Raw genomic sequence first — 18,495 nt, forward strand, 5'->3', positions numbered from 1 at the left:
CCCCGCCCGGCAGTCAAACTCCGCGGTGGCCTGGAGGGCGGGCACCCCCGCCCAGCCTTCACCTTGCCGGAACTGGCTCACGGACAAGGGGTTGGGGGTTTGGAGCGGATCTTTTTTTTTTTCATGTTTTTCCAGCAGACCACATCCCCGCCCCCCGCTCGCGGTCCCCCGCCCCCTGCACATATACCCTACACACACGCACGCACACATACACACACACACACACACACACGGCGCGCACAGACACGCTCCCTCCCTCCGGCGCGCTCTACCACTCGCCCGCCAGCGGCACACGCAGCCGGCCCCGGCTCCCGCGCCCCGCCGCCGCCGAGCGTAGCTGGGCTGCGCTGGGAGCTGCTCATGGAGAAAGTGCCGGGCGAGATGGAGATAGAGCGCAGGGAGCGGAGCGAGGAGCTGTCCGAGGCGGAGAGGAAGGCGGTGCAGGCGACGTGGGCCCGGCTCTATGCCAAATGCGAGACGTGGGGGTGGCCATCCTGGTGCGGTAGTGTCGCCCCGGCCCGGCCGGGCCCGGGGGAGGGACGGCGGCAGCGGCTCCGGGCAGAGGCGGGCTCGGCCCGGGTCCGAGCTCGGGCGCCACCTCCCCAGCTGCGATTGGGGCCGGGCCGGTCGGGGTGCGGGCAGCGTGGGGCGCCTTGGGGTGGACGAAGCCCTGGCCGAGCCCTTCCTAGCTCTCTCTGGGCGAGGTGCTCACCAGGAACTAGGAGCCAGACGCAGAAGGAGAGCACCTCCATCTCCCTCCTTTCCCGGGCCTCAGAACTCCTGGCTCAGCCAGCCATGCCTTCCTCACCAGCGACCCCAGCCACGCAACCGAGCTGTTATGGACACACATTTTACCAGCCTTTCCAATGGGGGCTTTTGGGGGCTCCCATCTAGAGACAGGAAAACTGAGGACCAGCCAGAAGGAGGACAAAGGAGCAAAACCCCTTTCTCCAGCTCAGCCCCTTTCTGTATTCAGAGACTTGGAAGAACAGAGCAAAGGGCGAAAGAATAGAGGTCAGAAGGAGTAGACCCTGGAGGTCCGGTTTTCCCAGCTGGCCCCTTCCTGCCCCTGGGGCCAGGCCAGCAGGGAGCTCCCAGGTGAGGTGCAGGTGAGTGGAGAAGCAAACAGTCCCCTAGGAACAGTCCCTGCCGAGTTTGGTGGAGGGGAAGGGAGAAGCTTCAGGAGACAGGGCCCCACCCTGAAACCCCGATCTGGGGAGAAAGGGTCATGTGTCTTGGGCTCAGGGGTCATTCAGGCACCACATGCCCCCGAGGGACGCCCACACACACAGAGTGACACTGTTATTCACACACCTACACACCAGTGCACATACACACCATTCCCATATAGTTAATGGTCCCCAAGCCACACAGGCTAGTCATTGACTACAGCTACAGGTCGGTGCTCTCTTCCCACACATGCTGGTCCCTGGGGGCGCAGGCAGGGAGGCCCCTTAACCCTCTGTCCTTGGCAGAGGCAAGCTGTCAAATCTAGGGCAGATCTGGAAAGTCTGATTGTTTGCAGATGGGGTGAGACCTGTCCTGTGGAAAAGGACAGTTGAAGTGCATGCCTGTCTCCCAGTCCTGGCCCCGTCTCTGGCTTCTCTTTCTCATCCCCAACTCTCTCCCTTGTGCCTCCCCCAAGCCTGGGACCTACTCAGCTCCATATCGATGTGCCCTGATTCCAACTTAGAAACAGATTTTGGAGAAAAAAGAGCAAGAAGCACTCTTGAGGAGTTCCAGGAGGATTCCTGAGGAAGGGACAGCTATTTGGGCAGCTCCCAGACCCAGAAACAGCCGGGGTGGTGGGGAAGCTAAGAGGGGATTTCAGATTCCCGAAGCCATCAGACATTGGGAGGTGCAGCTCTGCACGTGCGAGCACCCACACAAGCACACGGTGGACAGTGGAGTCACAGATGCGCCAGACTGGTCCCCGGAGGGCTGCTCTCAGCTGTGTTGTCGGCACGTGCGGGCCCCCCAGGCCCCAGAATGCACCCAGGTGTGCACATGGGTCACCAGGGGAAATGAGGCAAAGTCCAAAGGGACCTTGGAGATTTTTTTGTCCCGACGCCCTGCCGTTTGCCAGTGAGGACATGTAAGGGATGTGTCCAAGATCCAGCGCCTAGGGTCCCACCCCCTCCCCAGGAATGGGGGGTGCCGAGGAAGGAACTGAACCCTGAGGTGTTTCTGGAGAGTCTGAGCTCTTGGCAAGGGTTTTATCCTCTCTCTGTGCCCCTCTAGTTCCCCAGAGGGGAACTCGTTCCTCAATGGGCACTGGGTCTGGGCTGGGGAGGTGGTCGCCTAGTGCTCAGGGCTCAGAGGGAGGCCCGGCCCCGCAGTTAACCTGAGAAAGCCTGAGATAGCAGTTAGATCTGGGCTGCTGATAACCCCAGGCACACTTCGCCTGACCCCACCTGGGCTGCCGGGAGCCCAGCCCAGCCCAGCCCAGCCCAGCTCAGCTCAGAAGAGAAGCTGGCCCAGCACCCCCTCGCCCAGCCCCAAGTCCCACCAGCCTCCCTTTCCTTTTTCTCCTCCTGATGTCCGCCCCAGTAGGGGGTGTTAGGGGCACTCCACTGATAAGCTTCTCAGATAAGGCCCCTCCCCAGATCCTGTGCCCCTCAGTTTTGTCACAGACCCCTCTTGTCCTTACGCCCCATCAACAAGGACAGGCGGGACAGAGCCCGAGACAGTCGCCCTCTGACCAGGCACTCTCACCTCCTCCCTCCCCACTCCCACACCCACAACACACTCCCCCTGTGAGGAGGTAGCAGCCTCAAGGATGGTGCCAGAGGGGCTGCCCAGACCCCATGCCTCCTCTCCCTGCCGGGAGGAGACCAAGAGGGAGCATCCATGCTCTAGGAAGGCTCCTCTCCCGGTTGTAACTCTGCCGCCTTCCCCCTCACGCTCAGACAAGCCTATTTCAGGCTCTCCTGGAAGCCCAGATGCCTCTGGAAGCTGAGAAACTCCCCAAGCTGGCTGCTGAGGCTTCTCCCAGCAGCGCAGGCCGGAACTGGGAGGGTCAGGAGTAAACACGGGGGTGGGGGGGTGGCGGGGGGCGCAGAGAAACGCCAGGATGAAGGAGCAGAGCGCAAGGCCCCTTGACTCCCCTGGCCCAGAAGAAGGGCTCATTGGGACCATCCTTAGGGCCATAACGGGAGACCCACCGGGTCCCAGGCTACCATCCCCGGCAGAGCAGCCTCTGAGGCGGTCTGGGGAAGCCATCATAGCCGGGGCCGCCCCGGCTCCTTCCTGGTCCTGCCACCCACTCCGCTTGGCCCACTGATGCAGCTGTGGGCATCAATTCCTAATCCAGAACGTGGGAATAAAAACAGTGCCAACCTCGGGAGGATATCGCAAGAATTAATGAGATCGTATAGTAAGTGCTCAATAAATAGTCCCTGTTATTTTGTCATCAGCAAAGTGGACGTAATACCCACTTTGTCGTGGCAACAAGTGGAGATGCTCCGCATATTGTTACTCACCAGCCAAACAGAAATTAGTATTTTTGTTGCAATGTAAAACCTCTGAAGTCAGAGATCCTCATTTAAATCCAGACTGGGTTTTTCGTATCTGTCCTTCATTACGACGCTTCTCCAGAGAAATCCAATGTATTTTCAGACCCATCACGTCATTTGTCCTCACCAGTATAGCTGTGAAGTAGCAAGCAGGGGTGCATGGACTTCTCTCACACTTTTGCAGACAGGAGGCTGTGAAGCGATTTTGCCCGAGGTCACACTTGGCCCCGAGAGGGGCCCTCCTCCTAGCCTGAAAGGGTGGCCGGGGCCAGATGCTCTCCCTGCATCTGTTCCAGCTCTCAGATCTGAGACCCGACCCCAGGCCCCAAGGGCTGTTTTGGCAAATTACCAGCTCTCGCTAATCACAAAGGGGACACTCCAAAAGTGTGAAACAACCTGAGAAAACAGGTCCAGGACATTCCATCCATTTTCTGAGGCTTCAGTTATGTAAGTTCTGATTGAGTCTGGCCACATACCTCGCGCCCCAGCTGGGTGAGGGATCACAGATGTCATCACCACCATCCGGCAAAGTGCAGGGCTCTGGGCCAAAGTGATGGGTCAGAGTGTGCATGAGACCCGGGCTCTGCCCTGGGGTTGCAGGACCCAGACGGACACACAAGGAAGAAGCCGTGAAAGGTGGCAGGGAACACACTAATGGCCTTGGAGGGAAAGCGGTCGCCCGGGGCCAGGCCGGGCGCTCAGGGAGAGGCCCAGATGACATGGGGGAAGGGGGGGTGGGTCCACCATGTGGAAAGGGCCCAGCATGCCGAGGAATCTTTAACCCATGTAAGTGAAGCTGTTGGGCTGGAGCGTAGGGAAGAATGTGGACCCCATGCTGGAGAAGCGGGTGTGGGACAGTTTCTAAGAAGCCTGGAATCTGAGGTTAAGGAGTTTTGACTTTGTCCGGTAGACAGTGGGGAGCCATGGAATGTTTTCAAGCATGAGAGCGACCCAGTGAATGTGATATTAGGCGGGGTGGGGGGGGATTAGACAATTTCAGATAAACTGGAGAGGGAAGGGTTAGAAAGCCCTGGGGTCTGACCCCAAGAAGTGCACAGGCTGTTTGGAGAGGTAAGATGTACAGACAGACGTGAAGGACTTACCAGACTGGTGACATCAATCCATATCTTTAATTAGATCAACCGATGACTATGCAGGCTGAGGAGGGAAGCAGGGTAGTGAATAGGGAAGGGACTGGGCTGGGAGGAGGACTGAGTCTCATTTCTTCCCTTCCATGACCTGAGCTAAGTCAGCTAAGCCACTCGGGCCTTCCTTTGTTTAGGAAGAGAGCTCTGACTTCATAAGAAAGGGTGGCATTTACTGAGCCCCCTGTGTCCACACTGTCCAGGGCTCCACATGCTGTTTCTCATTTCGTCCTCCCAACAACCACAACGACTCACAACCAAGATAGGAACAGTGATGCCCATTTCATAGATGAGGAAACTGAGGCTCAGAAAAGTTAACTTGGGGGTATAGCTCAGGGATAGAGCATTTGACTGCAGAAAAGTTAACTTACCCAAGGGCACACCGGCTGGGGATTCCAGAAAGCAGGCTCTTACCCTCTCAGCTGCGACTGGAGCAGGCCTCGAAGGGTGTGTGGAGTTTGGAAAGAAGGCAAAAAGCAAGGAAGCTCGCTTCCTTGGGAGAGGAAGCTGCAGATCTGGCAGATAGAAATGGCCGGGACTGGGGAGGGGTCTGCATGTAAGCCAGGTCGTCCAGAGGAAGGGTGTGTGTTTGAGGAACTGCTACACATGGTGGGGTGAGGGTGGGTTCAGCCTCTCGCACCTCCGTACCGCCCCCCCACCATCATCATCTGGACACTTCAGGGTGGGGCCTGAGGCCACCCCCTGCTCAGCACCCACCTGCTTCCTCCTGCCAGGTTCTTTGTGAACTTCCCGTCGGCCAAGCAGTACTTCAGCCAGTTCAAGCATATGGAGGAGCCCCTGGAAATGGAGCGGAGCCCGCAGCTGCGGAAGCACGCCTGCCGGGTCATGGGGGCCCTCAACACCGTGGTGGAGAATCTGCACGACCCCGAGAAGGTGTCCTCTGTGCTTGCCCTCGTGGGCAAAGCCCACGCCCTCAAGCACAAGGTGGAGCCTGTGTACTTCAAGGTATGTCACCAGATGGGTGCTGCCACCCACCACCCACCTTGTTCCACCCCAGAGCCGCATAACCAATGACAGCCTGCGGGCCACTGGGCCACCCAGCCTCTTCCCCTGGCATGGCTGTTCCCGGGAGGGGCAGCAGGATGGGGGCTGTGTCTTGAGGGTGTCTGGTTCCCAAAGCTGCCAGGTTCTTGTTTCATGAACAATCCCCTTGGCCAAACACAGGGTAGAAGGGATTCTGGGGGCTGCAGAGGGCAGGATGCCCAGGCATTTACTCCCCCTTCCTTCCTTTGTACCCAGATCCTCTCTGGGGTCATCCTGGAGGTGATTGCCGAGGAATTTGCCAATGACTTCCCACCCGAGACGCAGAGAGCCTGGGCCAAGCTTCGCGGCCTCATCTACAGCCACGTGACCGCTGCCTACAAGGAAGTGGGCTGGGTACAGCAGGTCCCCAACGCCACCACGTGAGGAGGCAGCCTCCCTGCCGCATCCTCCCCCGTCCCCTGGCCTCCCACCTCTCCTAGCACCCAGGGACTGACCCCCGGGGCAGGAACAGTTCCAGGAGGGGGGACCTGGGGTCTGACACATTAAAGATCAGGCATGATAGGAAAAGGCCCGCTCACGCCGAGGACCCCAAACAGATTCTCCGCGGGCAGAGCCTTCTCTTTCCCTAGAGCCAGTGGACACTCAGGGCACCCCAAGACCGAGGCTGCCCCGGGCAGAGAGGCTCCAAAGGTTCCTGGTGGGAAGGCTGCGCATCAGGCCCAGAGGCAGCCCAGGCCAGCTCTGGCCACTTCCTCCCTGGTACCAATCACATGGGGCTGTTTTGCATCTAATGCTGACCGCACTCCCTCCCGCCTTGGCCGCAGCAAGGCTGGAGCCAGGAGAATCACGAGGACGGACGCACGTGCCGGAGCCCACCCGGGGCCTGAGTGGGTGTCCCTCCCACGCACACCAGCAGGGGGTTTTACTTCTGGGCTGACCCTGGAGGCCGGGTTCCCAGTTCTGGGGTGAGGGCCCCGGGGGAACGGGCTCCAGGAGGGTGGCTGGCCTGGTGACTCCTGAGGGGAGGCTGGCCCCCAGACTTGGCGGCTGGGAACACTCCGGCCTCCCTGGGCCCCCAAGGGGCTGGGGCTCTGGGAGCTCAATGGAGGGGCGGAGGCGGGGCTGGAGTAGGGAGGGGGAAGAGGAGCGGAGGCGGGAATGGGAAGCAGGGGTCAGCCAGCAGCTCGGGACACGCGTTGGAGAGAAACATTCCCAGCAGTTTCCCAGGGAAAAGGCGGCGTCCCCTCCCCGAGCTCCGAGCTGGTCCGCGGAGCCGGCCGGACCTCCTGCACACAGGCATCCCCGCGCAGCTCCGCGGAGTAGGTCCCCCGAGGGCAGCCTGCAGAGGCCCGGCCTCCCGGCCTTCCTGCCTCTGACCATACTGGCCCCCGCTTGCTGCCGCTCCCTTCGCCACCCTGAGAGCGCGGAGCCCTCGGGGGCTGCTAGCAACGGCCAGGCAGCGACTCCAGATGTTCACAGCTGGGCCCGGGCCGCCCCAGACCTCAGAGTGAACGGAAGCAGGCAGGCGATTTTTACCTGCCGGAGGAGGAGCTGGCAGAGCCGGCAGCCCGGAAGCAGCCGGAGGCCAGGGGAGGGGTCAGTGGGGGGGAGGGGGCTTGCCCTCCCACGCCTCTCCCCAGGCAGGCCCTGCCGCCAAAGATGAGGTTGTTTACAGCCAGGGGACAAGACTTCCTGCTTCCAGAGAAAAGGGCTTTTTTATAGGGGCCTGGAGGGACGGAAGAGAGAGAGCTGGCCTGTGCAAGCCCCAGTGAATCAGAAACACATGGACAGCATTTCCCGACACGAAGCCCTGTCCCCTCCCCTCTCTTGCCGTAGCTGGACCCCTGGGACTTAAATCTCGCCAAACCCCAAGCATTAGGAAACCGCTGAAATCTCATGCCTCCCCCTTTCTGTTCCTTGTGCACTGAATGGAGATGGGCCACCGTGGGGACTGGCCGGGGCCCTGCGCCTTCCAGGGCCTGAGCACCCCACATTTGGGTTACCCCAGCTGAGGGAATTGTCCCCTCATCCCTTTGCATACTCTGGTGCCACCTCTGGTCTCCTGGGAACACAGGTGTGACCCCCCCCGAAGAGGGCGTGTCTCCCTGGGCCCGGGCCTGCAGACCCCACTACTGCCAGGGTCCATATGGGTTCGGAGGGCGAGAGAGAGTTACAGGGCAGAGTTCTAGAAGGCCTCCATCCAGCCTCGCTTCTCAGAGACGTAAGAGCGAGCCAGACGCCACTGTTTATTGAACTGTCTCTGCTTCAGGGTGTGCTCGCACTCTGTGTGTGTGTGTGTGTGTGTGTGTGGTAAGGAGGTGGCGGAGTTTGGGGGTGGTGAGTGCAAAGGGGATGCGTGTGCAGAGAATGCCCATGGGTGGCCCAAGGGGGCACCACAGGCCAACCAGGGAGTGCGCATGTCTCAGAATTAAGAGGAAGAGAGCTCATTGTTCGCAGTTTGTGGAACACTTTCAGGCAGTTCGGTCGCTCAGATCCCACGGAGGTGGGTACCACAGACATGATTCACATTTTAGAGAAAAAGATCTGAGGTTCAGATGGGCTGGCCGAGGTCTTGGCGGAAAAGGGCCTAGAAGCTGGGTCTAGTGGGCTTCTTTCACGGGCCCCGCGTGGGTCTCTGGGCTGCTACCGTTCGGCCTTGCAGCCTCTGATTCCTCTGCCCTCTCCCCAGGTTCCCTGGTCCCACTCCGAGGCCCTAGTAACCTGTTACCTACATCTCCTATCTTGTCCACAGCCCACCGGCCACGCAGCCCTCTTCGGGGCCATAGGACCCCCTCTCTCCTCCCCGCTCCCTGGCAGCACCTTGAGGAAAAGGCCGAGTTCTGAAGACGCTCCTTGACCCTGCATCTCTGGGTGCCAAGGAAGCTGGAGGAATCCCTGACTCGTCTTCCTGGAAAGAGGCTGCCTCGTCCTCGGCCACAGTCCCCCTGGAGCCGCCGGAAGGTTGCATCAGCTGCCTGGTTGCTGACCCCAGCTCAGCGGCGCAGAGGGTGGCCTGTGGGGTGGGGGACCTTTCCTCCTTGGAGAGCCGGGCACACCCTTCTTAGCTTTTCTACTCACTGTTAGAGACCTAGCTGAGCGGCCGGCGGGAATCAGGGGCAGGCCTGTGAGTCACTGGAGGAGCAAACCAGCCCTGTTTCTATCTGCCTGGCCACACACAGGTCTCCACATCACTTATCTAGAATACCACGCACACACGTCTACCGTATATACAGATATATTCTATATACAATCTATATATAAATCTATATATATATATACATACACATACATATCTATAATGTGTATCAGTAAGGCCCAGAGGCACGAGTGAAGCCTCGGTTCTGCCCACCGAGGGGTCCTGGCAGCTTCTGGGCAGAGAACAGAGTGTTCCGGCAGAGATGACGGGGTCCCACATCAGCACGGAGAGGACCCAGGCCTGCGTGGGCAGGGTTGGGGTGACCCAGCTTGCCAGCAAAGCCCAGCCCATTCTCTCTGACCAGCTCCCCACATTCCTGCTTTCCACTTCGGGCAGAAAGGATTTGGCGTTCCCTACCTCTGCCCCCCACAAAAGGAGGTAGGTCCCTGACTTGCCCCTAAATGGGCAAGGGGGCCAGAAGCTCTGGACAGGACGACTGCAGTGGGGGAGGGGCCATGGTCCAGAAACCTCGGATGGCAGCTCCATCTGCCTTTGCCACTAAGACAGACGGCCCTGGCGGGAGGGGGATCCAGGCTGCTGTCAGTGGGGCAGTGGATGCCTCCATCTCTTCCTGGGGCTCTGAGGGCTGAGGGCCTTCCCTCCCCTGCCTCTCCTGGCTGCTGGCTTGCAGTCAGCCCTCTCCATCCATCTAGGTCAGCGTTGCTGGGGACCCCCCCAATGTGTGCCCCTTGGTCACGTGTATTGTCCTCAAGGATGTTTTCTGCTGTGGCTACTGTGCCCGTGTCGTCCTGTCCCGTCTTCGCGCAGCCATCCGTGTAACTGCTTGTCCTCCTTTTGTAGTTTCTGATGTTTGTAACCAGACCCAGCCATGTCATTAAACAGACTCGTTCCTGTGTCTGGGCACGCTCGTTTGGTCTTCTCCTGCCACCTGCCCCTCGCCTCTGTCTCCCCTCCTTAGTTCAAGTCTCGACTCGGGCCTTTTTCTTGAAAGGCGACCCCCCAGCCCAAGGGTCCCCCTCACCTGTGTCTCAGCCTTGGCTGGTCGCGGGCCCTTCTGATTGGGGCTCAGGACGGTGGTGGGGGGCCCCGGCTTGTTCACTCAGGAGCACAGAGCTGCAGAACGGAAGCTGGGCTCTAGAGGTGGGAGGGGGAAGAGAGTCTGTGCTTGTTTTAAAAAGTCCGGGGGGGCTTCCCTGGTGGCGCAGTGGTTGAGAGTCCGCCTGCTGATGCAGGGAACGCGGGTTCGTGCCCCGGTCCGGGAGGATTCCGCGTGCTGCGGAGCCGCTGAGCCCGTGAGCCATGGCCGCTGGGCCTGCGCGTCCGGAGCCTGTGCTCTGCAACGGGAGAGGCCGCAGCGGTGAGAGGCCCGCGTATCGCAAAAAAAAAAAAAAAAAAAAAAAAAGTCCGGGGAATTTTCCTCTTTTGTTCTGGAAATATCCTCCCTCACGTGGGGGAGAGAAGAGAGAGAGAACTCAAGGGAGAGATGTTCAGAAAGGAGGGCCCTGCTAGTTCAGTGAGCCAAGCAAGCCAAGGATAGGACCTTCACCTTCTGGACCTGAGCTGGGCATCCCACACCAAGAGCTGAGGCCCGGCCTTATGCTCCAGGTACGAGTGGTGGGGCAGCCCCTGGGCGTTTGAGAAAGAGGAAGTGTGTCCTTACTAGCCTTAGGTCCCCAATACCTTCCCTGAGCTCTCTGCTCCCAGCCCCTCCTCTCTCCCACCCCACAGCCTCGGGCCAGGCCTGCCCAGCCCTCACTCATGATGGAGGCAACAGTCAGCAGCATCGACTCCCCGAGGAGGGACCAGGAGGTCACCACCCCCGGTGGGCTGCAGGAGAAGCAGGAAGCAGCCTCTGTCCCTTGGGAGGGCTCCGGGCTGCCTGGGAAGATTCAGCTGACACACAAGAAAGGTCTTGTCTCCCAGGCCGTGAACTTGTTGAATCCAGGCCTTCATCGCCTGGGCCTGGCACAGCAGAGGTGCTGGACAGCAATCCAGAGACTAAATAAATACCACTCTTAGAAAGCCAAACCAGTACCTGGGGCCAAGAGTGAGCTGTGTGCACTGACACGGGCACGCAGTGTGGAGAGGACAGAGCGAGGCAAGGCCTTTCCAGGGAGGCGGCGCTGCAAGAGAGAGCCCCGGGCTCTGGGCTGTCTCCCCATGCTGTGTGACCTTAGGCAAGTCACTCACACTTTCTGAGCCACGGTCACCTCTAATTTAAAACAGGAGTGAACGTGAGGCCTGTCTGGCGAGGCAGGTACCAGGAGCAAGACGGAGGATGCACGCCACCGTGCTGGGGACATGACAATGCTCAGGACAGAGTGACGGTCAGGCCACCGGAAGCAGCAGATGGAGGGCGGAGGGTGGGTTGCTGGCCAAGATGAGCAATGACTCTTGAAAGAGACTTCCAGTTCATGGCCCCTGGCGGGCTCAGGCTGAGCCGGAGCCAGAGGGGTGTGGGGACAGTGGGGCCGAGGGGAGTAAGAGGAAAAGGGGCATCTGTGGTCGAAGGTGGGGGGTAGTCTTTAGGAAGAAAAACCCCTCCCCAGTTCACTTCAGTTGGCTTGAAGGTGGTGAAGGGGCCTCAGAGCTGGAATCATTCTGGAATGTGGCCCCTGAGAATGGTTCTCTCCACTGCCCAACCCCCAAAGAGAGGACACTGGCAACTAGCGATTCAGCCTACACTTGAGCAAGGGATGCTGCTTGAGTAGGGGGGCAGGTTAGGTCCAAACAGAGGTGATGCTGGGCAGGGCCCGTGTGTCCTGGTGGGCTGCAGGCTGTGGGCAGGGGGGCTACAGGGTACAGGAGCAGCGACTGGAGTTTTGTTTTGTGCTCTATGCTCAGGGATAACCTTGTCGCCGAAGCGCTGAGCAACTGTGTCAGCTCCCCTTGGCGTGCACGGGCGGTGAGCGAAGGGGTGTCAGGAACGGGGGTGCAAAGGCCGTGAGGCACCTTCCCGGCCAAGCCGTCCTGGCCGCGCAGCCCCACAGCGACCCCTGCTGGCCACGACAGGAACATCACCCGGGAAGCCGCTGCCTGATCGGCTGGCGAAGTTACCTTCCCATTTTCCTTCCTCTGGGGCCCAACTTCCTCTCTCGCTTTAAAGGAGGTAGTGCCCTAACGGGGCCTGAGGCAAAAAGAAAAAAATGTGCACCCCATGTATACTTCTGAAAATATCCTCCCGTGTTTTGACCCAAGCGGAAAAAGTTAATAAATGCTCCATTTTTAAAAAGACTTTACATAAAACCCCACATCTCCCAAGCTGTTAGCTCACCTATGTCAACACTTATAAACCCAGTTGGGGACACAAGAGCCACGTACGTGGGGTCATTAAAAGAAACAACGGCCTGTCTTTGTTTAAAATTTTGAATTTTTTGTTCATCATGGATATTTTTGTTTTAATAAAGATCTTTTTTTTTTTCTTTAACAGTCAGGCTTTCTTTTGTTTTTTGGGCTTACAGGATCTTAGTTTCCTGACCAGGGATCGAACTCGTGTCCTGGGCAGTGCAAGCGCAGAGTCCAAACCACTGGACCACCAGGGACTTCCCAGTAAAGATTTTTTAAAATATTATTTCCTTTGTTTACTGCCCCCCCCCTTAAATTTTGTGCCCCAGGCAAGTGCCTCATTCATCTCACCGTATTCCCAGAGCTTTCCTAGAATATCCTTTCGAGATACCACAGCTGAAAAACACTCATCCTTGACCTCAAAAAGCACCACAGCTGAAAAACACTCATCCTTGACCTCAAAAAGCACCCTCTCCACACTTCCCACAGCAGTAGGTTTCAGAGTGGCTCAGCTGATACCTTTGATAAAAGAATTGCCACGCCAGGGTAAGAGTTTGGACTTTGGCAGTCCCTTAGGTTTGGAGACACTGGGTCAGAAGGTTTTTGTGACAGGAAACAGAGGTCCACTCAGGCTCCCAATGTGAGAGGGGGCTGGGGAATTCCCTGGTGGTCCAGTGGTTAGGATTCCATGCTTTCACTGCCAAGGGCCTGGGTTCGATCCTTGGTTGGGGAACTAAGATCCCACAAGCTGCGCAGCGCCGGCCAAAAAAAAAAAAAAGGAAAATCAAAGTGAGGGGTGCTGTATGGTGAAGGACAGACATGCTGAAGGAAGGGAGTCAGGCCTCCGGGAGTCAGGAAAAACCACATGGCCTGGCCTCACTAGAAGGAGGGACCCCAGCACAGCTGCCCAGGGGCCTGGGAACTGGGTGGTCGCCTGCAAGAGGACAGCTCCAGGCCCCATAATCTCCTGGCTCTCAGTGTGGTCCTGAGCATCCCCACCGCAGTGTGCACAGTCCCTGGGGCTCCAATCCTCTGGACCCAGCCTCTCAGCCTTCCACGGCTTCCCACTGAGGAATCAGCTCTCAAACTCCCCAGCAGAGAGATGCTGTTTGACCCCACTTTTCTGGGTGAGTGTTTGTGGACAAAGCTCTCATTTGAGGCCACTGTAGAAGCCACTGGCTGCCCTGGGTGAGGTGCCCACCTGTGGTCCAATCAGCAATGGCCATGTGGTAGGGAACGTGGCTACTGCTACAGTACTAGCACCAAGAGCCAATTGCAGTATTTCCCGGCAAAGGACAGAGAGACTCCATCCCCAGACGACTCCCTGTCAGCTTCAGTTTCTTGGTCTTAGATCCTCTCTGTCGCACATGAAACCCCCAACCCAGAGCAATCAGCCGCCACCTCTGACCATTGTCCTTTTCTTTTGTTGCCCTCTTGTTTCAGGCCTAACCCCCACTGTAGCCTCCCTGCCCTCTCCAGTCCATCCTCACACGGCCACCGGCTCAGTCTGCTGGGGACAAAAGGGGCCCTGTTCCTCCTCAAGAGTGTCCAGTGGCTCCGATGACCTCACAAAGACGGTCCGAGCTCCTCAGCCATGGGGCGGGGGGGCCCACAACCTGGCACTGATACACTTCCCTCATCTGAACTGTTGGTCATTCTCCTGCCGATGCAGGGGACACGGGTTCGTGCCCTGGTCCGGGAAGATCCCACATGCCGCAGAGCGGCTAGTGAGCCATGGCCACTGAGCCTGCGCGTCCGGAACCTGTGCTCCGCAATGGGAGAGGCCACAACAGTGAGAGGCCCACGTACCGCAAAAAAACAAAACAAAACAAAACAATAAAAATAGCATTCACGGGGTTTCTGCATGATTCCAAAAGCAATATATGATCACTACAGAGAATTTGGGGACAAAAGGAAAACAAAGAAGGGAAGAAAAATCACCTGTGATCCCTCCAAGCAGAGGCAACCACTGTTACCGTTTTGGTGTAAATCCTTGCAGTCTCTTCCCTACGCTGGCATACATCACACCTGGCACATCACACCTGGTACATCACACCTGGCATACATCACACCTGGCACATCACACCTGGCATACATCACACCTGGCATACATCACACCTGGCACATCACACCTGGCATACATGTACTGCGTTTTTTATTAAGTTGGGATCGTATGGCACGTGTTTGTTTCAGCAAGATCTCTTTGCTTACATGGAGCCTCCTGGAGCTTTTACCCAAATAATGGTTTACGTCAGGGTCACACAGTAACAACAATGACAGCTGACTCCATGGTGGCATGCGTGCTAGACATGTTCCCAGGGATTCTGGCTGGTCCCCTGTTTGAAATGACCCAGGGAAGGAGCCCACCATCTCCTCCCAGGCAACCGCAAGTCCTTCTCTACAGACTGCACCTTCCACTCCTGCCCCCTGCATCCTCTTCTCCACTCAGCACCCAGAGGATGCTTTTCCATGTGAATAAGATTGTGTCAGCCCTCTCCCCACCCCATCAAAACCCTCCACAGTTTCCCACAGTCACACTCAAACAGAATGCAGAGTCCTGGCCTGGCCCACTGGGTGGCACGATTTAGCCCAGGGCCCATCTCTCCAGCCTCAGTTTCCTCTCTGTGCTCCAGCCTCACTTGCCTCCCTGCTGTTCCTGAGAGGCACGTGCACATTCCTGCCCCAGGGCCTTTGCATCTGCTGTTCCCTGTGCCAGAATGCTTTTCCCTACATCATCCCATGGCTCTGTCCCTCCCTTCACTTAGGTCTCTGCTCAAACATCACCTCCTTAGAGGAGCCTTCCCTGACCACCTCTCCAACACAACAGCCCTGTCTCATCCCTCTCTCTTTGCTCTGGTCTAGGTTTCCTATGGCCCTGATCATGACCTGATATTGCACTTTTGGACTGTCCACTTCCCTCATTAGCACAGCCTGCCATGAAGGCGTGGACCTCGCCTGCCAGAGCTGGCCTAGGATGAGATGAGTGAGGCACTCGCCTCAGGGGCAAAACTTACAGGGGCACCCCAAACCCCCAAGAATCAAGAGAAATCATATTTTAATGCAATTTTTTTGTTTGTTTTTGGCCTTGCCCCCTCGGCTTGTGGGATCTTAGTTCCACGACTGGGGATTGAACCAGCGCCCTCAGCAGTGAAAGCACGAAGTTCACTGGACCGCCAGGGAAGTCCCCCCTTTTTTTCTTTTAATTTTTGGCTGCGTCAGGTCTTCATTGCTGCACACAGGCTTCCTCTAGTTGTGGTGAGTGGGGGCTACTCTTTGTCGCGGTGCACGGGCTTCTCATTGCAGTGGCTTCTCTTGTTGCAGAGCACAGGCTCTAGGTGCACGGGTTTCAGTAGTTGTGGCACACGGGCTCAGTAGTTGTGGCTTGTGGGCTTAGTTGCTCCACGGCATGTGGGATCTTCCCGGACCAGGGATCGAACCCGTGTCCCCTGCATTGGCAGGCGGATTCTTAACCACTGTGCCACCAGGGAAGTCCCAATATCTTTTAAAATAGAAATTAATGCCCACAAAATCCATGATGAGACAATATCAACATTTTTAATGAAGACAGGATCTGTTTTCCTTGCCCTTCTGTCCTGTTTAGAATCGTCCAGCCACAGCTGATGCTCGGAAACAGTCCCTGGATGAGTTAGGAGCAGCAGGGGAGAAAACAGAGCTGGGTGAAAGCAAAAGACCAGAAGCAGGTGGGCAGAGGGAGGAGGGACAGAGAGGAGGGGTCTCCCCCGAGAGGGGCCAGGCTGGGAGTCCTGAGGAGCCCCCTGCCTGGGGAAGCAGTGGGGGGAAGAGGTCAGGTGGGTCCCTGAGAACAGGGCAGGGATCAGAGACAGTGAGTTTGTTACCGGAAAACTGGGTTCGCCTCTTGGTGGATGTTGAGCCAGAAGATACAACCAAGTCAAACAGCAGGAGAAGGAAGGATTTATTACTTTCAGCAAGTAAGGAGAACACCGGGGATCTTTCCTAAAGCGCAAAATTGGGGAAGTTTTAAGCTAAGGGTTCATGCATATTCATGAAGGGGGTTGGGTGGTGTATGCATATTCATAAAGGGGCTTGAGCGGAGAAGAATTAAAGCATCTAATGGGGGCAAAGGAGTCCAAGCTCTAGTTGATTGAAGTCACCAGGGTCAGAAACGGACACCAGCGTCATTCTTTAGGTCCCGGTTGATCTGGTGGCTGAGCCCTCCAGGTGGGTTAAATTCTGCAAAACAACTCAAAAAAGTGCTGCAGGCTCATCTTTACCGTTGGAACAGAACCAGGAGTCTTTACAACTGATTCATTTTCTTTGCTATTGTTACTTCTCTTGCCTGATAATGTTTTTCCGCATTCTTTTGTTCCCTTAAAATCATTACTTACTGAGACCCGTTGAAGCGCAAGCATCGTGGCCGGGCTTAGATTGCAAAATGGCTTAGGCCAAAAATGGCTTCTCTTCTGTCAAGAAAGCCATGCCTGGTTCTCTTTCTCTGGGGACCCCCTACCCTATCTGCTTATAAGTTGGGGTTCTTCCAGGAGGGCATGGAGCTCTGGTGAGGAAGGTCAGAGCTAGAGTCGGTGGTGGTTGGGAAACTTGAATTACTCATCATGTTGGTTTCCTGTAGCAGCTGGAACAAATTACCACAAACTGGGTGGCTTCAAACAGCAGAAATGTCTTCTCTTGCAGTTCTGGAGGCCAGAAGTCCGAAAACAAGGTGTGGGCAGGACCGCACTCCCTCTGATGGCTCTGGAGGAGAATCTGAATGTTGGGTCGCCCCCCCCAGATCAGTATGTTGAAACCTAATCGCCACGGTGGGGGAACTTGGAGGTGGGGCCTTTGGGAGGTGATTAGTCATGAGAGTGGAGCCCTCATGATGGGACTAGTGTCCTTATCAAAGGGACTCCAGGAGCTGTCACCCTCTGCAGTCTGTCTCCGCCCAGCAGCCCAGCAACGATTTCTTAATCACGTGGTCGCAGCTCAGGGTCCTAGATGGGTCCTGGGACCCCACAAAAGAAGGACCCCACTTGGGACTTCCCTGGCGGTTCAGTGGTTAGGACTCTGCATTTCCACGGCAGGGGGCGTGGGTTCAATCGCTGGTGGGGGAACTAAGTGCCCGCAAGCCACGGGGCGGGGCCAAAGAGGAAAAAGAAGGACCCCACAAAAGAAGCAGCTGATGGGGGAGGTTAAGGAAGTCGAGTAGGGACCTGGGATCTGAGAGCGAGGGGAGCTGGAGGGAGAGCGGGAGTGTTTCTAGACTTCATGTGCGTAGCTTCTTATTCCCGAACTGAGATCTGGGCCATGGTGGGGGGCCCAGGTGTTCACACAGAGGAGAAGCAGTGGGTCCCAGCTCGGCTTCACTTCTACAGGAGGAGAGGCCCGAGGCCACCCGTTTCTGGGACCTGGAAAGGCCTTTGGGAGCCTTGAGACAGGAAAGCTCCTGGGAAGAGTCTGTTTCTCCGGGCCAGACGGTGGGTGGCACCATTTCAGACCAGGGTCAGGGGAGGCAGGCTATTCCCGTCTCCCCTGACTTACTGTGCAACCGCGAGCAGGTCTTACCCTCAGTTAAGCCTCAGTCACCACGGTCTAAAGTGAGGGGACAGATGACCACTGGGACCCTGCTGGCTCTTGAGTTGTTCCTTCTTCTGCTGAACCCAGAGTCTGCTCTGGGAGTTACTTCAAGAGGCCCTAGTGGGGCGCAGTGGTTAAGAATCCGCCTGCCAATGCAGGGGACACAAGTTCGAGCCCTGGTCTGGGAAGATCCCACATGCCGCAGAGCAACTAAGCCCGTGCACCGCAACTACTGAGCCTGCGCTCTAGAGTCCTCGCGTCACAACTACTGAAGCCCGCACGCCTAGAGCCGGTGCTCCGCAAAAAGAGAAGCCACCGCAATGAGAAGCCCGCTCACTGCAAAGAAGAGTAGCCCCTGCTCACCACACCTAGAGAAAGCCCATGCACAGCAACAAAGACCCAATGCAGCCACAAATAAATAAATAGAAAATTTTAAAAAGTTATAAAATATAAAACTTTTTCCTGGTGTTTTTTTTTTTTTTTTGCAGTACACGGGCCTCTCACCGCAGTGGCCTCTCCCGCTGCGGAGCACAGGCTCCGGATGCGCAGGCCCAGCGGCCACGGCCCACAGGCCCAGCCGCTCCGCAGCATGTGGGATCCTCCCAGACCGGGGCACGAACCCCTGTCCCCTGCATCGGCAGGCGGACTCTCAACCACTGCGCCACCAGGGAAGCCCTTCCTGGTGTTTTTTATTTGCTATTTAATGTCATTTATGAATGTCATTTACTTTAAAACAAAAGTTTAGGGACTTCCTGGACGGTCCAGTAGTTAAGACTGCACCTCCACTGCAGGGGGTGCAGGATAGATCCCTGGTAGGGGAACTAAGATCGTGTAT

The 18,495-nt window shown here is 57.2% G+C and overlaps 1 protein-coding gene across 1 annotated transcript; it reads left to right on the forward strand.

The window, feature by feature from the left end:
• Window positions 1-23: 23 nt before the first annotated feature.
• Window positions 24-9,719, forward strand: CYGB (cytoglobin). Its single transcript, XM_032616820.1, is given in 5 exon segments — window positions 24-472; window positions 475-502; window positions 5,395-5,626; window positions 5,921-6,084; window positions 8,418-9,719. Coding segments are annotated over 5 exon segments (807 nt in total). The 5' UTR covers window positions 24-123; the 3' UTR covers window positions 8,452-9,719.
• Window positions 9,720-18,495: the final 8,776 nt, after the last annotated feature.

Source organism: Phocoena sinus, chromosome 20, assembly GCF_008692025.1.
Source record: "Phocoena sinus isolate mPhoSin1 chromosome 20, mPhoSin1.pri, whole genome shotgun sequence".
NCBI classification, from domain to species: domain Eukaryota; kingdom Metazoa; phylum Chordata; class Mammalia; order Artiodactyla; family Phocoenidae; genus Phocoena; species Phocoena sinus.